This window comes from Phalaenopsis equestris, unplaced genomic scaffold (assembly GCF_001263595.1).
Source record: "Phalaenopsis equestris unplaced genomic scaffold, ASM126359v1 Scaffold000240, whole genome shotgun sequence".
NCBI lineage: Eukaryota > Viridiplantae > Streptophyta > Magnoliopsida > Asparagales > Orchidaceae > Phalaenopsis > Phalaenopsis equestris.
The window spans coordinates 619,149-637,089 of NW_018164682.1; the positions used below are offsets into that span (position 1 = coordinate 619,149).

A 17,941-nucleotide genomic window follows, 5' to 3' on the forward strand; every position below is an offset into this window, starting at 1 on the left:
TTAATCACAATGTTTATATTTCTCTATAATTATTAGCCTTTAAATATTATCTATGGATGTCTTATTCTATTTCATTTGTCTCTATCATCATTTTGTTTATGTTTATTTGGATGATCTAGCTCTTTGAATGGTCTCCTCACTGTTTACCACGAGTTATTATTCACATTTTTAAACCATGTCATTATATATGTGTATACACAAATTTTTTTTCTCAATGGATTTGTGTTATGGATGTATTGATTTTAGACTTAAAAGTGACGCCTTAGGATTTGTTTAGAACAGTTGCGACAGTTTGATGAAAAAAATGAAAAAGAAACTGATGTAATAGTAACTGGAGGTAACTAGATCTGATAGAAAAACATGCATTTCATCTGTAACTTCATAAAAATACATGCAAAATATAGCTGTCCAACAACAAAAATTATGATGCCGACCCGCATCGCCACTGTAGTGTCGGTCCAAACACAATATTATTTATTTTAGTAAGAATATAAATACATTCTTTAATGGGCTTATTCATCATAGCTTATTTCTTTTCTTGAGCAATGATGAGTCCAACTAACTTGCATTTAATCCTAATTTCGTTATTTTTAGTTATCCAGATATTTAGATAGATAACTATCTGCACCAAATTTCGTATGCGGTTTTCCGCACAACTGGCTCATGTCGTTGCCCTACCCACCGCTGCTCCGGGCTCCCGTTTCCAGCTGTACGTTTCCCAGCTTTCCGCCACATGCCGTTGATATCTCCGACGTATTTTATAAAATGCCCCAACCTCACCCACCTCTCATTCCCACAATTCGTGGTGGGACCCAAAAAGGCGCGTTGGTGCATTCGTGGGTCATTTGTTTTGTGGAAATGAATGTCCTCAGAATCGCTTTCCCATTTTCCTGCGGCATACTGATCCTTCTTTCATTAACTAAAAAGTGCCAGTTCAAATTACTGATTACAATAATTCAAGTAAGCCTATCACAGCTGGACTGGGCCCCACACCTCTTTCTCTCTCGATGGCCTCCCTCCATAAATCCCGACTACCGAGCTCGGTTAGTGCTCTCCTCGCCTCTGCAACTATACCTACTCCGCTGCATTTTCTGGTCGTCTTCAGGGCCCAAGCTCGCGTTCCTGGTGTGAATCTCTCTGGCTTTGATTGGAAACGATGCAGGGGGAGATAGTTTGGTGGCGAATCACTTTTCTCTTCGCTGCTTTTCTGGTGTTGCAGTTTCGAACGAGGCTGGTTACTGCTCAAGCATCGAATTCGTCGCCATGGCTGACATTGCGCGGTGAATATCTTGATTTTTATCAGTTTTTATCCTAAGTGGCTTGGTTTAGTGCTACACTTATGTCTAGGGTGGGCAATTACCCTTGGGATTTGAGATTTTTCTATATAAATAGTAGTGTTCAATATTTTCAATTTAGTAATTTGCCCGCCCAATGATTAGAAAATGATTAGATATTTAGTGATTTTGCCCGACCTAAAGAATAATGCTGGTTAGGGCCCTGCTGGCTGGATTAGTGGTTTTGGAGGCTTTGAAGAAGCTTGTTGGTTTTTACTAATTTAGGGATTTTGCGTTTCTGAGATTTGCTGTAGCAGTGGCTGGCTATGAGATCTAATGGTAATGTGTTTGTATTTTTTTTAAGTGGGAGGGCTTTGTTGATTTGACCTTAAGTAGCTGAGAGCGCTTATGTTGGTTTTCAATCAGGTGGTTTATTTGTGTGCGATATACTATATGTGTAATACTGTTATTAAGGTGGATGAGCGTCTGATAAGGTAGCTGTACCATGGTTTTAGTGACCGTTGGTGTATTATTGCAATACCATAGACTGTGTTAGGTTATTCCACATGTCGTTTGTTTTGGGCCTTATAGAATTGCAAGTTACTTTCATATGGAGATGCTTCTTGTGTGACTGGATGCTTCAATCCATAAGTTAGGTGGAACTGAAGATTAGTTGTACCGCCATGCTTAGTGAAAGATACAGTAATAAGGAGAGTCGAATTCAATGATACTAGAGAATAATCATTCCATATTCTATATGATTATGAGGTATGTTTAAGGAGTCTCATCTGGACTAGATATTTTCTTTGCTGTTCAACAATTTAATTTATCCAAAATTATCATCACTTAAGTTTAACTTCTGTTTGACAAATCAAATGTTGTTGAGACACCTAGTTGGATTGTTGTGTGCTTGAAAATTTGCGATTGTAGAGATATATTAAAGCATTGTATGAAAATCCAACACACACAAATTAAAGAAGAATTGATAGAGGGGATACTAGGGGTTTTTCCCTAGAATTTTTTTTTTTAAAAAGATGGAGTCTAACCCAATTAAAATTGTTTAACTATTCAGATATATGTTACAAAAAAAATTGTCTACTCTTGAACAACAAAAAATAATATTGCAAGAATGAGAGAATATATTGGGAAAGTGGCAACGAACCGACTATAGAGATGGAAAACTGATGACAGAGACTATGTGATGGACATCTATATTCATTAACATCGATGATGGTCACTAGTTGGTAATAGTGACCCAACAACATTAGTAGTGATAGCCAGAAAATGACAATCTGACGATGGCAATCTGACAACGACTCTGTACAGTGTTGCGACAAAGGTTGAGCAATTGTGATCCATTGATAGCGGTAGTGTACTGTGTTAGTGGCGGTGATCGGGTGACCGTGAACTGGCATAGCAATAGTCGGGAAATGATGATCCGGTGATGACCACAGTGTACTATAATAGTGGCAGATGCCGAGCATCTTTTATCTAACTAGGGTTGTCAAAAAAGTTTATCGTTCATAAGCAACTCATGTTTGTCTGTTAAATAGCTCGAGTTCCATTAGTTTGTTAAGAAAGCGAGCCGAACATAAATATTTTTTTAGCTTAATGTATAAATGAGTCGAACACGAACAAGTATTTTTTCGTTCGTGGTCAACTCATTTTGACTAAAAATAATTAAATAATAAACTAATAATTTTTATTTATATTCTTTTGTAATAATTTTTATATGTATTTTAAAAAATGTTAAATTTTGTTATTTAAAAAAAATATTTGGGTGATATAATTATATAATATAAGTTGTGTTAGATATGTAAATGCATAGAATTTTGGTGGTATGTATGTAAAAGTCTCTCTCAAAATTTAAAATAATTAAAAAAAAATATTATCATTATATAACCATGTTTTTACATTTAGAAGAAAGCGTCCATCGTGTGGCATTTGTGGTATAGTCAAAGCTTTGGAGGATTTGAATTTTGTCAATCTAGTCATGTGGTCCCAGCAGATGGGAAGCGCGAACGATGGAGACCCCACATAATTTCTAGCATGTTTATTCCCACATCAGGAACGATGAAAAATCTGTTGTGAGAAAAGCTTTATAAAAGAATAAGTTTCCTCAATGCAAGAAAAAAAATGAACTATATAGAATAGCGGAAGTGAAGCATCCGAGTTATGAAACAAATTTAGAATATTTTTTAAATTAATAATAATAAAATAATTAATCACATTCTTTAGTCCTTTGAAATGAGAAAAGTAACTTTAGGCCATACATGAGCTCAATTCAAACAAATGCGTTTGAATCGAGCTGACCTAAGTAGGCTATGTACAATTCACTTCAAACACGAGTTAAGCATAACAAAAAAAAAAAAGAAGAAATCAAACAATATGAACACGAATAAGTCTTGGGCTCTTTTAAACTTGGCTTGTTTACACACCTAGATTCAGCATAGTGGCATCAACCCGATGATGATGGCAAGGCACATCAGTGGTGGCCTGACATCGATGGTCTAACTATGGCATCCCGATGGTGGCAACAGTTCGGCGGCGATGGTCCAACATAGGAGCGGTGGCCCGGAGTCTGTGTTTCGACAATGGCGGCTTAAGAGTGGTGCCAACAACGATATCAAGCACGTGACCTTTCTTTGGCTAATAAGTATAGTTAGTTTGTTGATATTGAGGGTCTAGATATAGTGACTTGACAAAGACGGTAATGGTTTAGAGACGACAACGACAGCTATGACGTCGATGAGACAATAGTGGTTCAATAACAATGACTATGGTCGAGCGACATTAGCTAGATGGCAATGGTCCGATGAATCCAACGACGATGATGGCAAAGGAGATGTGCTACAGTAGTTTGGTGATGGTGAAAACCGAGCAATGGCGGTTTGATGGTGGCATGATTGTAGCAGCAATGACGGTGGCCGAAAAGTGGTGGCCCGACAAGCACGAAGGAGGCGACGACCGAGCAACGGTAGTCCGATTGTGGCAGTAACTTGGCAATGTTGGTCCAGTGGTGGCCTGCCAATGGTGGTTGTGACTGCGGCGACCGAGCAAGATTGGTTCAACGGCCATAGTTTAGAAAAGTGGATTGGTCCGACCAGTTTGAGTGGCTCGATCATGAACTAGCCATAGGTTCGGTTTTGGTTGGCATAAAAAATCTCTATTGCATAGATCTACCCAAAACAACATTGAACCAGCGACTGAACCTTTAACCCAACAACCACCTCTTGTCTAAGGAACCATTTGGTCGTAGAGAATTCGTTATAGTGCACAAAATAACTAGCAACATTGCAAAACTCTATTTCGATCTTGGTCCTGATCCCGCCCAAGCTCGTAGATCGCACTTTGCTCTGCCATTTCTTGTCGTTGGTTCGCTGTTTGCTTGTAGGCATCTCACCAACTATTTCACCTTTGTCCAATTTGTTTTTCGTTGGATTCTCACTCGTATCCCGTTGGTACTTTGGCCTGCTCAGCTTCGTTCAAATTGTATAACATTGTGAATCTTTTAAATGATGTTTTTTGGGAATTTCATATTGATTGTAGAATCCACATCACTTCTCTTCTTTTCATTCTTTCTCACAAACTTCTCTCATGTTTTCATTTTGTGAGATTTTATTGATCTTCGATATCATGATGGTTAGATCAGGATTCATTATATGAAAATCATACAATTTTAAATACTTCTCGTAAAAAAATTTTATGAGGCTATATACAAAAAAAAATTAAAGTTTAAATGTGGATGTATGTCTAACATTGTGAAATATAAATCTTTTTCATAAGTAATTCTTGCCTTGTACAAAGATTTTTAGTTTTTTTTATAGAATCTAAGTTCTAAAATTTGGCCCTTTAAACTACAATGCATGTCACAATTTAACTCATTATAATTGTGCTTTTGAAGATTTTTATGCAATATTATATCAATCAAAGTTTAATTTGATTGTGATTGGAACAATATGAAAGGGAAATTCAATAGGTAGCAATCTTTTGAAGGAGATCAGAACCATATTATATTTTTTTTATTTTTAATTCTTTATAGAAAAATAATTTCTTAAATGATAATGGAATATTTTAAGGATGCAACACTGCGATATGTTGCACAAGAAAGTGTTAGTTATTTACATGCGATGTTTAAGAATACATATATTTTATATTTCATGATAAATTTTTTTATAGTTCACATACTACAACATTATTACGTCATGTAAGTTATATTTATTTTTTTTATATTTATGACGCCACCCACTTCAACCTCCGATTTAACTCTGGTACGATCTTTGAACCTTAAATCTCCCCCTCTATCTGTTCATTATACGGTCCAATTTTCGAAACATTGCCAACGGCGGAGATGGCAGCGACAACCGGGTAGCGGTGTTATGGCGACGACGACGGCTTCATGAAGGTGGTAGCAAAGATGGTCGAGCATCAATCGTTCTTTGATGACAACAATGCCTGGGAAGCAGTGGTTCTATGGTGATGACAACCGAGCATTAGTGGTCTTGTGATAGCGAGTCTATGTTGACAGTCAGGTGACGGCAAACTCGAGATTCCTCAAGAGCTTGGCGCTCGCTTCAGCCCTTCACCTTCAGGTTCAGGTTCCTACTTCATAAAAATAGTGAGAGACTTTATAAATTTGGTGATTGACATCTTTCGTAAATACTGCATGAATCCATATCACTTGATTGGACATGCCAGAATGATCTTTTTGATTGGGTGATATTTTATGCGTATCTATGTGCCTTAATGATGTCGTAATTAAGTGATCCCAGGTTTGTAGATTCATCTCGTCGAGGCGTTCGATTAACTATTAGCTTACCAAATTTGGAGATTATTTGGTCCCTTAAAGTATGCTTCAAAGCTTTTCTTTTTGTCTAAAATGCATGATATGGGCTTACTTGGATTCAAATCTGATCATGTTGTCATTTTGATTTTCTCATTGAGACACTTCATCTGATCATGAATTACAGTATAGTTATTTCCAAATTAATTGAAGTTTATGATCCAAATGTGCATCGTGATTTGTGTGGATCAGTATGATTATTTTAGGGACGTATCATGAATGCTTTTGAAAGAGAAGATTATAAGGGGGAGTTTATTCATTATATAGGCCTTCATGCCTAATGCTTCAACCCATAATGTAGGTGGAATTGAAAATTTTAGTCATAAGGTTAGAACATATCTAATAGGTAATCTTTACATTTGCCGACGCTATTTTTATGAGGTTTACAAGGGCATGTTATATGAGAAATAATTCTCTTGTTTTGAAAGTTATAAAATTTAAGTGGCAAATGTTCACCTCTAGTTCCGGATCTTGGATATATTTTAATATGAGATGAAAATTGAGTATTCGTATAAACATCAAATTTTAAAAGCAATGAATGCTCTAGGTTTCTGGTAAAAAGGGGTGAACTAGGTATAATTATTGTAACTATCAATGGCCGTCAAAAATTATTTATAATTTCCGTACAATATAACAATGGTAATGCTCCATTCTTCATGATGAATCAAACCAAAATGGTTTTTTTACACAACAACTATATACCTATTTCAAATGTAATTTATAATAATAATTGATATTAAAATAAATGCCAACTTAAATGAAAGGCTATCTTGTTGATAGGGAGTTCATTAGTTGACACCATTTTTACTCTTAACATTGGATTCAACTCTGGTGATGTGAATTTTGAGAAATTGGTATGTTTTTTGGTGTATGCATTGCAAAGTGGACTTTAAGATAGAACTTTATTGGAGATTTCGTAGAAATTTGAAGAGTTATTGTTCAAGCACATGGTGCTTATGGTTTAATCTCACCTTTTTTTGTTGAAAAATATATTGGTGTAGAGATATTAAATGATTGGCACTGTCTCATAGGTTTAGGCTTTTCAATTAAAAATTGATTTGGCCATTCAGGTATAACTATCAATTTCATTCTCATTTGGTCCAATCCCAAATAATTTGCATTATTATAGCTGATGTTTTGATTGAGATTGAGCGGCTCCCAGTTTGTCTCTCTCATGGGTCACTGGCGAGTTCTATCATGTTTGAGCAATGTTCAAAGGTGGGTCTCTCCCATGGTAATTTCACATAGTTGAGTGGGCTCTTGTTGCCTGATATTTGAGAGGGACTTATGGTCGATTTAGAGTTCATACAATGGGAAGATACTTAAGGCATGTGAGGATGTGGTTTTGACTCCACTTTGGATACAAAGTACTTGGCCCTCAGCCATATGCTTTAGTTTTCTGTTTGAAAATAGATATGATGATTGATGTATCTGGCCCAATTTCACTTTTTCGTTCATTTACTAACAATTACATTTGATGTAGACTCATGCGAGTTCTCTTTGCTGTAATTTTGTTTCTGTAGTTAAACTTATGGTTGGCTGTCATATTATTTATTACTTGAATATAGTTGAAATGCCTCTTTAACTTTATGTTTTTTTTCTCTAGGGAACTCTTAGATGTACATGTTTAGACATGACTTTGTGCAATTGCACCATGTCAAATGTCTATTATTAATGTTCAATTACAGCATGTCATGTTTCAATTATTAATGTCCTGGTAAATTTCCTCGTCGCTTAGATTTTTTTTTCACATTTAGGAACTGTGACTAGGACCAAGGCCTTGGTCTGAGGTCACCATGACTAAGAGAGTGAGGCAATGGCTCTCGAAGATTGCCGGCTAGTATAGGAGAGAGATTGAATTTGACACCCTAATAAATTTTACTGTGCATAAAAGAAAATTAGAGCAATTGATACTTCAATTCAATGTGTCCACATGGCCCTTGTGCTTTTAAATTCCCTAAGCAAACTTCAATTTTCAAACTTCTCATCCTCAATAGTTTAAAAATTAAATAACAGACCAAAACAAAAAAAAAAAGAGAAGATTTACAGAGACAGGATGCCTACAACCTCATTTGCATCATGAAATTTTAACTGAACCAATCAAGTAGTCCTGGAATCTAGAACTTATAACTTTAATAGATGACAGTATTTCATTCTTCGCAAAGTTAATTGGATAGAAATCCATGCACGTTTTGTACGTACAAAATTTATGGAAATTTAATATTCCATTTGTATAGTCAAAACTACACAAATATCAGACATTGCAGTTTTGACAAAAAAAATTGTGTTAGCGACCTTGCTTTGTACTCTTGAATCACTTAAAAACATTGTAGGGTTTCACTAACCTTCAAGAAAACTACATCATTTAGAATATAAATAAATTTTGTGATTACGAGGTACTTAACTAAATGTGTATTGTGCCATTAGCACACGTCAGTGCGTTATTAATGAAAAAAATTGGTGAATGGCGAAATATGGTACAAAATTTTATTTTACCTGACGATTGCATGAAGTTGATATTGCAAATAAATATTATGTGGTTTTTGGCTAATTTACATTTGTTTCCACAGGCGATGCCCCATCAGTTGTTGCCAAGGGTGGTTTTTCTGGTCTTTTCCCTGACTCCAGTGAATATGCTTACAAGTTTACTGCATTAACTGGTTCACCCGACACGATATCTTGGTGTGATGTTCAATTGACAAAGGATGGTATCGGTTTGTGCCTACCTAATATTAAATTGGATAACTGTACAGACATTTCTCAATACTTTCCTGATGGGAAGAAAAGCTATGTTATCAATGGGGTGTCAACAATGGGATGGTTTCCTGTGGATTATGATGCTCGTAGCTTATCAAATATTTCTGGTCAGTAACCATAACATTTCCATAAGTATGTTTTATTTGGAATTAATTGTTAATTAAGCCTCCGACAAAAACACTGAAGGCATGGATGAACTTCAATTTACTTTTCAACTTGACTATTTTTTGCACGAATCATGTCTAGTCTAGTGAGAAAGGTCTTTTATAAAGACTTTGTCAATTATGAGAGAAGAAATAAGACATGAAAGTCAAGATGCTTTCAACTTTGGAATTAAATGATGCTAACATTATTGGCATGGATGAACTTCCGTTTATCAGTAGTATATTTATTTTTCAAATTATAACCTAAAACTAGTAACTATGCATTCTTCTTTCTAAAATGTATGACAGTTATTGTACTTTGCAAAAATTTAATAAAATTAACTTGGTAAACTTCGGAATGGAATTTAACTAAAAATAAATACATGAAAATTATTGATTTCTTGCAGTATTTAATGTTTTCTACAAGTAATTGCTTTTAAGATACGGAAGCTCCAATTTGCTGCAGGGTTTTGCTAAGCGAATTACTTGCCTTGCATTATATTTCCAGTTTCACTCAGAATTATTTAGTTGAGATTTTAGTATTTACTGGTTCTGAAGTCATAACTTCCTCTTATATAAGGTAGAGTTGTGGCTTAAGGCTCAGGTTAAATACTGATAAGAATCGTTTGTAATTCTATCATATTCATGCAATTTCAAGAATATGGTAGGTATAAATTTTCATTTAACCGGTTAGGTGCAATTTCTGGAGGTTACTCTAAACATGTTCATATTGAATATAGTTATGAGTATTTTGTTTTTGTGGCTTAGACTGCTTAGTTAACTTGGGTGAAATTATATATCTAAAAGGGTGCTCACCTCTGGATGAAATGAATGGGGCATTACCTTGTTGGTTTTGAAGGAGTATCTTGTTTATGGAACTTCTTCGATGTTGACTATTATAATGAAAATTTTTAGAGAAAACAAAGATTATTAAATTTTATTTGGATCTTTTATATCCTTAGTCAAACACTTAAAAATTGACTATATTCTTATTATTTACCATCATTATGATCATCCTACTTTAGATAAAGCTAATGATGATGATAATTCTATTTTCAAACAGGCAGATGCTTGTTCATGAGTTTTGAAAATTTTTTTTTCCTAGAGTTGAGTTTGAGTTACTCTTGAATCCAGCTAGCTCCTATGTATTAAGCCATGGAACTCAAGCTTAAAGCTTGAGTCAAGCTCGGTAATGTTACTTGTGAGTTCGGTAAAATCGAGCTTGAATTCAAGTAATAGCTTGACTCCATTAAGAGTTAAAAGCATGGTTTAGGTAGATCGACGCATAAGCTGTTTGTATAAAGGCTAACAAGGATTTTAATTATTATTTTTTTTGTTGTTTTGTTTTTGTCAATATACTTTTGCGAGCCAATTTCATAATCCATTGAGTTATACGGAGCTCTAACATGCACTAGTAGCTTTATAAGATGAGTTCACAATCCAATAAATAAGTCAAGCTTGACCTGCACGACCCAATTACTTTCCTAAGCAAACCTATGCATTTAGTAGCTTTGATAAGATGAGTTCACAAGCCGATAAATGAGTCAAGCTTAGCTGCATGACCCAATTACTTCCCCAAGCAAACCAATGCATCTTTAGAATAAATGTTGAAAAGCAGATTTCTGATAATCTCCATTCATACTTTTTGAAATGTATAGAAATCCATACAATGGTGATTTTATGACAGGAATTTTAGTGGTAGTTTATACATAGCTTGGAAAGGAAAAAAAAGTCCTAAAGGAAACTATCAAAATACTGACGTAATCAATTTCTTTCTTATATCGGAGTTAAGCCAAAAAATAATAGGAAAGTAAATATATTACTGAAAAAGCAAAAAAGGAGATCACAACCCTACACTCTGAAATAGGAATACCAACAAGCACGACACATAACCTCGGCTATGGCGACTCCCGGGTGGTGGTGAGGCTGTTGGGGGTTGGGGAAAAGTGACAGTGAGGCAGAGAAGTGGAGCAAGGGTGCGCGTACAGTGTGGGAATAGCTGATGCTTTCTGTGCTCGACAGCAGCGCACAGGTAGGATGTCTGGGCAATGGTGAAACAACTAAATGAAATGGTTTCGGAGAGGAGGCAGTGAGGTAGGATGAACGTACAATGGTGAAACAGTAAGGACAGTGTTACCGGGCTGCGACAGCAATGCAAGACAGCTGGAAAGGCTGGAATTGATGAGGTAGAGCTGTCATGAGCGGCAACAGCCAAGGTGTGGCTGGTCCATTGCAACAACAGAAAAAGATGGGCGGGTTTATGGGTGGGTGCTGGAAGCAAGTCAAAATGGGAAGTGGGGTTCCTGGAAAGCGTCCACAAGTCGGAAGGAAGGAGTTTGGGTTTTGGAAATGCAGAGACAAGGTAGACTATATAAAAAAAGCCAAGGAGGGCTGTTTCTGGGTGGGTGTAGTAGGTACGGCGACGTCAGCAGTGGAGGGAAGAATGCAAAGGCAGGAACAGTTGAGGATTGTCACCATCTCGGAACAAGATGTAACCTGAGTACCACTTGCCCTTTTATACAACCCTAGAAGAGGAAGCCAGAGACGTGGCTGTTCCGACATAAAACACATGAAAAAATTTCTCTCCAAACTCTAATGCAATACATATATAGGAAATGACTAGAAAGGGAGGAAAGATAAAAAGAAACGTGCTGAAAATTGGAAAGAAATCAGAAGAACAGTCATTTGGTTCTGCTCCGCTCATCCGCGTGAACCTTGTGGTCACGGAATCGCGAGACCTCTGACTTTTGTGTCTGCCTATTTGACACCCGCCTCAGTTTCAAATTGAATCCTTAATTGATTCATTCAATTGGTATTTGAGTACATCAATGTGGAATGAAAGATTTATAGAGTTATCCCCATCTTGTTGCTAATTGGTTGATGCAAAATGTTACTGTTAATTTGGTCTGTACACATTTCATGAATTCTCATTTTTAAATGATTTTTATCGAGTTATATGTAAAACATTCTCTCTTTTTTTATGAACATTTTCTTGAACATTTTGTTTCATGTTATTTTTGTTGTACCTATTTTTATTCATAGTTCTTTCCCAAATTTTATTCACCCTCAATGATGCTTTTTTATCTTCTATTTCATATTACTAAACATTCATGCTTTTTTAACTACTTATCATAAATAGATACTAATTGGTTATTCTTTCTAATATGAACATTTTTTTTTAATTTATCCCTCGTATTTTAGAAATATTCCTTTCACAGTTTTCTTATATCTATTACACACAATTTTTGCTGTGAGAGGCTTCTTTGTTGCCCTACAATGAAATCCGCATATAGCATGATCTAATTACAATTTTTTTCTCTTCAGTCTCCAAATTATTCTTTTATTTCATAAGGCTCTTGAGGTATTTATGTATTATGGTGTAACCTTATCTATATCGTATTATTTTGTATAATAAATCTAATGTACTTGAAATTTTCACGTTAGAAATCACTTCATATTCAATACGTGAAGAATAGATGTTGAGCTTTATATTAACTCTATTGGATAGAAAATATCTTTTAACACTCTTAATTTTTATTACTTCTCCATTATAACTTTATTTCCTAACTTCAAAATACTTCTGACACAGACGTTGGGACATCCTATTACGAAGTTCTTTGAAGTTGTTAAGTAAATTAACTAGCTTTAGCATTTTTTATTTCAACTTGAGTAATAAATGTTGACTTTCTGTTATAACATTTACAAATGATTTTTAAGTTTTTACTCTCTGCTCGACTTTCTTCAAAAAATTGCAGTGATTCAAGGAGTTCTATCTCGATCTGATAGATTTGATGGTGCCTTGTTCCCTATTCTTACCCCTCAAGCTGTCGATGGTATGGTTAAGCCATCCGCCCTTTGGCTGAATATACAGGTACACCAACCGCATGAATTACTTTATTTAGTACTCTTGTCTTTTAAAAACTATCGATTAACTTCTATGCTGTCTTATGATGCAGCATGATACTTTCTACAGGGAGCACAACTTGAGTATGAGGACTTATGTTCTTTCTCTATCAAAAAGTGTTCCAGTGTACTACATTTCATCACCAGAAGTAGCATTTCTCAGCAGCATAGCATCTCGATTCAAGAGAACCAAGACAAAGCTTTTCTTTCGCTTTCTTGATGAGGACATTCCTGAACCTTCTACAAACCAAACATATGGTTCTCTTTTAAAAAATTTGACATTCATTAGAACATTTGCTTCTGGGATTCTTATTCCCAAGCAGTACATTTGGCCTGTGACATCTGACCATTACCTTCAACCTCATACTTCCATTGTTTCTGATGCGCATAAGGCAGGGCTTGAAGTTTATGCTTCCAACTTTGCTAATGATGCAATATTGAGCTATAATTACAGCTATGATCCGTTATCTGAGGTTCTTTCATTTGTTGACAATGGGGCCTTTTCTGTGGATGGTGTGCTGACCGACTTTCCGGTAACTGCTTCTGCTGCCTTAGGTAACGTTTTCTTGTTCTGTTATGGTCAATTGTTTATTTTTTATTAAGTAAGACTTAAATTTTAAAAGTTTTACTGTTTATAATGGAGTGAAATTTATTAGTTCATGTTTAACATCCACTAATTTAGTGATGCATATGGCATTTATTGCAGGTTGTTATTCCCATTTAAGCAAAAATAACTCTGGACTTGGTAAGCTTACTCTTTTCCCTTCTCATTAAAGTTGATGTTCTGAGCATGATTTAATACAGAAGTAGCGCCCTCCTACCCATACCCTAGCTAGCATCCCCGTAGGTACCTTGTGCCTCAAAGAAACCAACACCATTGGGGGAATCTCACTGATAAATGAATCATATGGGTGCTACGGGTGTATGGGTGCTAGTGGTGTAAAGGAGTCGAGTCGAGCTTAAGTCTATGAGTTTGAGCTGGCTCAAATATAAAATATTATTTTTTAAATATTTTAATAATTTAAAGATAAAGGGGGTGTTTGGCTGCAAGTAAAATTTAGCGTTATTAGGATTTAGTAAATCCATAAATCGTAAATATGTTAAATCCACTCCTTCGCTAGATTTATTAAACTCAGATTTAAGTTGAATCAAAGGTAAAATTTGGCCCTTAAATCCTAAATTTCATAAATCCATAGAACTTGCGCATTTTTTATGTTTGGTTGGATTTTATAAATTTGGCTATAAATTCTATTAATAGGTGCTACCAAACACCTCCTATATGTTGAAATTTAGTATATTTTGAGTATATTTTATATTACTATTTTTTAAATGAGTCGACTCACCAGATAATGAGTCGAGTCAGGGTTGACTTAAGCTTGGCTTGTTAGCTCCTCGAGCTCATTTCATGAGCCGCTTATCTATTCTTCGAGCCCGAGTCAGGTTGGCTCACTTAATTGGTGCACTATTTGTTGTATTTCTGGTGTACAATCATGTTGCATGGATGGATCTTTGCGACAAATCTTCATATGTTTCACAAAACACTTTTAACTCATTATCCTGCTTTTCATTTCTCTAGGAAATCCTGTCGTCATCTCTCACAATGGAGCTAGTGGTGTTTATGCTGATTGTACTGATTTAGCTTATCAGCAGGCTTTTGAGGATGGTGCAGATATCATTGATTGTCCTGTTCAACTGACACAGGACGGAATTCCAATTTGCATGAGTTCTATAAATCTTATGGATGTTACTGATGCAGCAACATCCAAATTACGTTCTCGTTCTTCTGTAGTCCCAGATATTCAGAGCACTCCCGGAATTTTTACATTCAACCTTACCTGGGAAGAGATCCAGCAGGATCTGAAACGTAAGTTGGAACTTTCTTTTTCAATTCTCTAAGAATAGCTGCATTTTTTTTTTGTTTGTATTTTATTCAGTATATCAATATCAACGCATCAAAATTTCTTTTTTTGTTTGTTTGAATTACTAGCCTCATCAAATAGTTTAGAAGAAAACGTTTCTAATGTAATTATTCTTTGAATCAGTGTCTTATAATTGTTAGCCGCTCTCACCTCTAGACATCATTTTAGATGTTCATTCTTTAAGAACACTGTGATAGGTTAGTTGAATTCTTTTAATAATCCCATCTTTATGCGTTGCAGCTGCAATATCAAACCCAGAAGTGAAGTATGGATTAACACGAAATCCACGAAATAAAAATTCTGGAAGTTTCATGAAGTTATCAGACTTTTTGACATTTGCAAAAAGTAGGGCGCTAGCTGGAATCTTGATCGGGGTTGAGGTAAGAACTTTTTTCTATATATTTCTAAGCGTTTGCACTTGAGATAAGGAGAGTAGCACTTAAATTGTTTTTATTTTTGGACTAGAGTATTATAAAAGTTTTTACAAATTGGCATTTATTTATCTTATACAGCTCAGAGAAAATTTCTTAATAAGCTAAGCATTTTATTCACGTACTTCATTTAAGTTTTAGAGTTCTGTAACTCTGTTCAACTTTTGGCATTCCAAATTCATAGCCAATTTTGTTGGAGGAAATACTTACAAACATATAGCCTTTATTTCTATGTTCCTTGAAACTTGACATAGACAGTGGACTAAACTTTGTTTGCCTTTTTTTGACATTTACTGGTCAGGAGAATGAGATGAGCATGGAGAATTAGTTTGCCTTTTTCTTCTTGGTTTAAAAAAAAAAAAAGTGTTCCCCTTGTTATAATGAATTTGCACTTTTTTCATTGTTTTCAGTATTCACTTGTAGTACTACACAAATATTACAATCTTGCTGTATTCACATAATCCATTAAAATTTTATTCTGTAATTAGCATGCAGCATTTTACGCAGAGGACATAGGCTACAGCGTAATTGATGCTGTTATTGGGGCCTTGAAAGATGCAGGATACAACAATCAAACCACTCAACAGGTTATGATTCAGTCCGCAAATAGCTCTGTTCTAGTCAAATTTAAGCAGCAAACAAATTACAAACTCGTCTACAAGCTCGATGAATCTGTCAGCGATGTAGATAAATCATCATTATCAGATATTAAAGGCTTCGCTACTGCTGTTGTGATCGGAAAGCAATCCGTTTATCCGACAAGCCAGCTTTTCATTACCGGCCAGACCGATATGGTGAAGACATTACAATCTGCTGGCCTTGCTGTCTATGTATATTTATTCAGAAATGAGTTTGTGTATCAACCCTGGGATTTCTTCTCAGACCCAAATGTTGAGATTAATTCATACGTTCAGTTCATTGGGGTTGACGGTCTCATCACCGACTACCCAGGAACTGCTACAAGATACAGGAGTATGTTGTTCCTTCTTCCCTAGCTTTTTACTGTAGGAAAAATCTTTAGAAAGATTTACATACATACCACTTAATTCTTACGTATTTACATATCTAACACCTGAACTATATATATATATATATATATAAATGATTTAGTGATATATGTATATATATGCCACCTTATCTATTCACCAAAGGGAGTATTCCAATTTTTAGAAGTTATAGTGGCATTTTTTAAGTGATAAGAAAGATTTAGTTGGTATAAATGTAAAAAGGGTGGCATTTACATGCATTCAACCCAATTCTTATATATTTACATACCTAACATCTAAACTATACTCTTTACATTTATATCTCTCAAATCTTTCATATCACATAAAAAATATCATTATTTAACTTTTAAATTGTGAAATATACTTTTTTATGCAGAAGATAAGGTGGCATATATGTAATAATTGAAGTATATGTGTTTGATATGTAAATGCGTAAGAATTAAGTGTTATGTATGTAAATTTCTCAAAAACTAAAGCTTAGGAGTTAGAGATGTAAATATTTAGGTAATAGGTGGCATGTATGTAATTACCCCCATTAAGTTTAATGCATATGATGCACAGATTCTTTTATTTACCATTCCTCTACTTCTGAAAACAGTGCTTTTAACTGATTGTTACATACTTTTCAGGAAATTCCTGCTTAAAGCTTGGTGATAAGAAGCCGAACTACATGCAGCCTGTAAGTGGTGGTCAGCTTCTGCAATATGTCGTCGCCTTGCCGCCGGCTTTGTCGCCAATGCCAATCCTTGATTCAGCAGATGTTATTGAGCCTCCGCTTCCTGCAGTCTCGACGAGACCTTCAAGCACAGGGGGCTCTGCTTTGCCACCTGCAGCTCCGTCAGGTGCATCGCGGAGTCTAATCAACTCTAGCTGCATCTTTCTTCTCATGCTTCTAGTACTTGTCCTATATTAAGATGATTTTTAGTAAGCTGATTAACTGGGTTTGGTTTTGTGTTGTAATCTTATGATTCTTTTTCTGTTTCTAACATCATCTGTGTGTGTTATTCTGTGATAAGTCAGTGGTGTCCATCCTTCATTCCATCTCCATTTTAAGATATTGTAAAACCTTCTTTAGTATATAGTAGCTACCATTGGTTGCCATTTCAGCCTGCACTTGTTCTTCAACAAATAACCCATAGCTTCCTTCCACTGAATACGTTTTTGTAGTTTGTGTATGGTAGGTTGGATTATGTTGGAATTTGATTTGATGTGTCAAATTAAGTTTTTTGGATTGGTTTAAGACTACCTGCCTTGGATTAGGTTACCATAGGATGTGTTCTTGTAATATATTCTAAATTTATTCTATGCCAACAAATTGAGGACAATGAACATTTTATTATATGTCTAACAAATAATATTTGTCCTGTTGGATTGTTTTCTACCTTTTGAGCTTTCTGTTTGATTTCATTTCAGAGCGAATGGATTTCCTCTACCACTTCTCCTTTGTTTGAAATTATTCCAACCTCCAGTAACAGAAAATGCCATTTGTGTATTTGTTACTGCTTTGTTCATTGATTTCTCATTGGTAGGATTAATTTCTTCTCTTCAAAGGAGTGGATACAAATCTTCTAGTCTTATAGACTGAAGTTCAGTGGAAATAGGGAAATCCTGTCAAAGGAGTTTAACAATGTCGGGCTTTAACTCCCAAACTCAATTAGAAAAAA

At 35.3% G+C, this 17,941-nt stretch overlaps 1 protein-coding gene across 1 annotated transcript; it reads left to right on the forward strand.

The window, feature by feature from the left end:
* The first annotated feature begins 1,032 nt into the window (after positions 1–1,032).
* On the forward strand, positions 1,033–17,383 carry LOC110024008 (glycerophosphodiester phosphodiesterase GDPDL3-like). The gene is made up of 9 exons (XM_020723711.1): positions 1,033–1,280; positions 8,688–8,981; positions 12,773–12,888; positions 12,974–13,475; positions 13,627–13,665; positions 14,497–14,784; positions 15,080–15,219; positions 15,759–16,242; positions 16,907–17,383. Exons 1-9 carry the CDS (start codon positions 1,157–1,159, stop codon positions 17,188–17,190), a joined length of 2,271 nt encoding a protein of 756 aa, XP_020579370.1. The 5' UTR covers positions 1,033–1,156; the 3' UTR covers positions 17,191–17,383.
* The last annotated feature ends 558 nt before the right edge of the window (positions 17,384–17,941 follow it).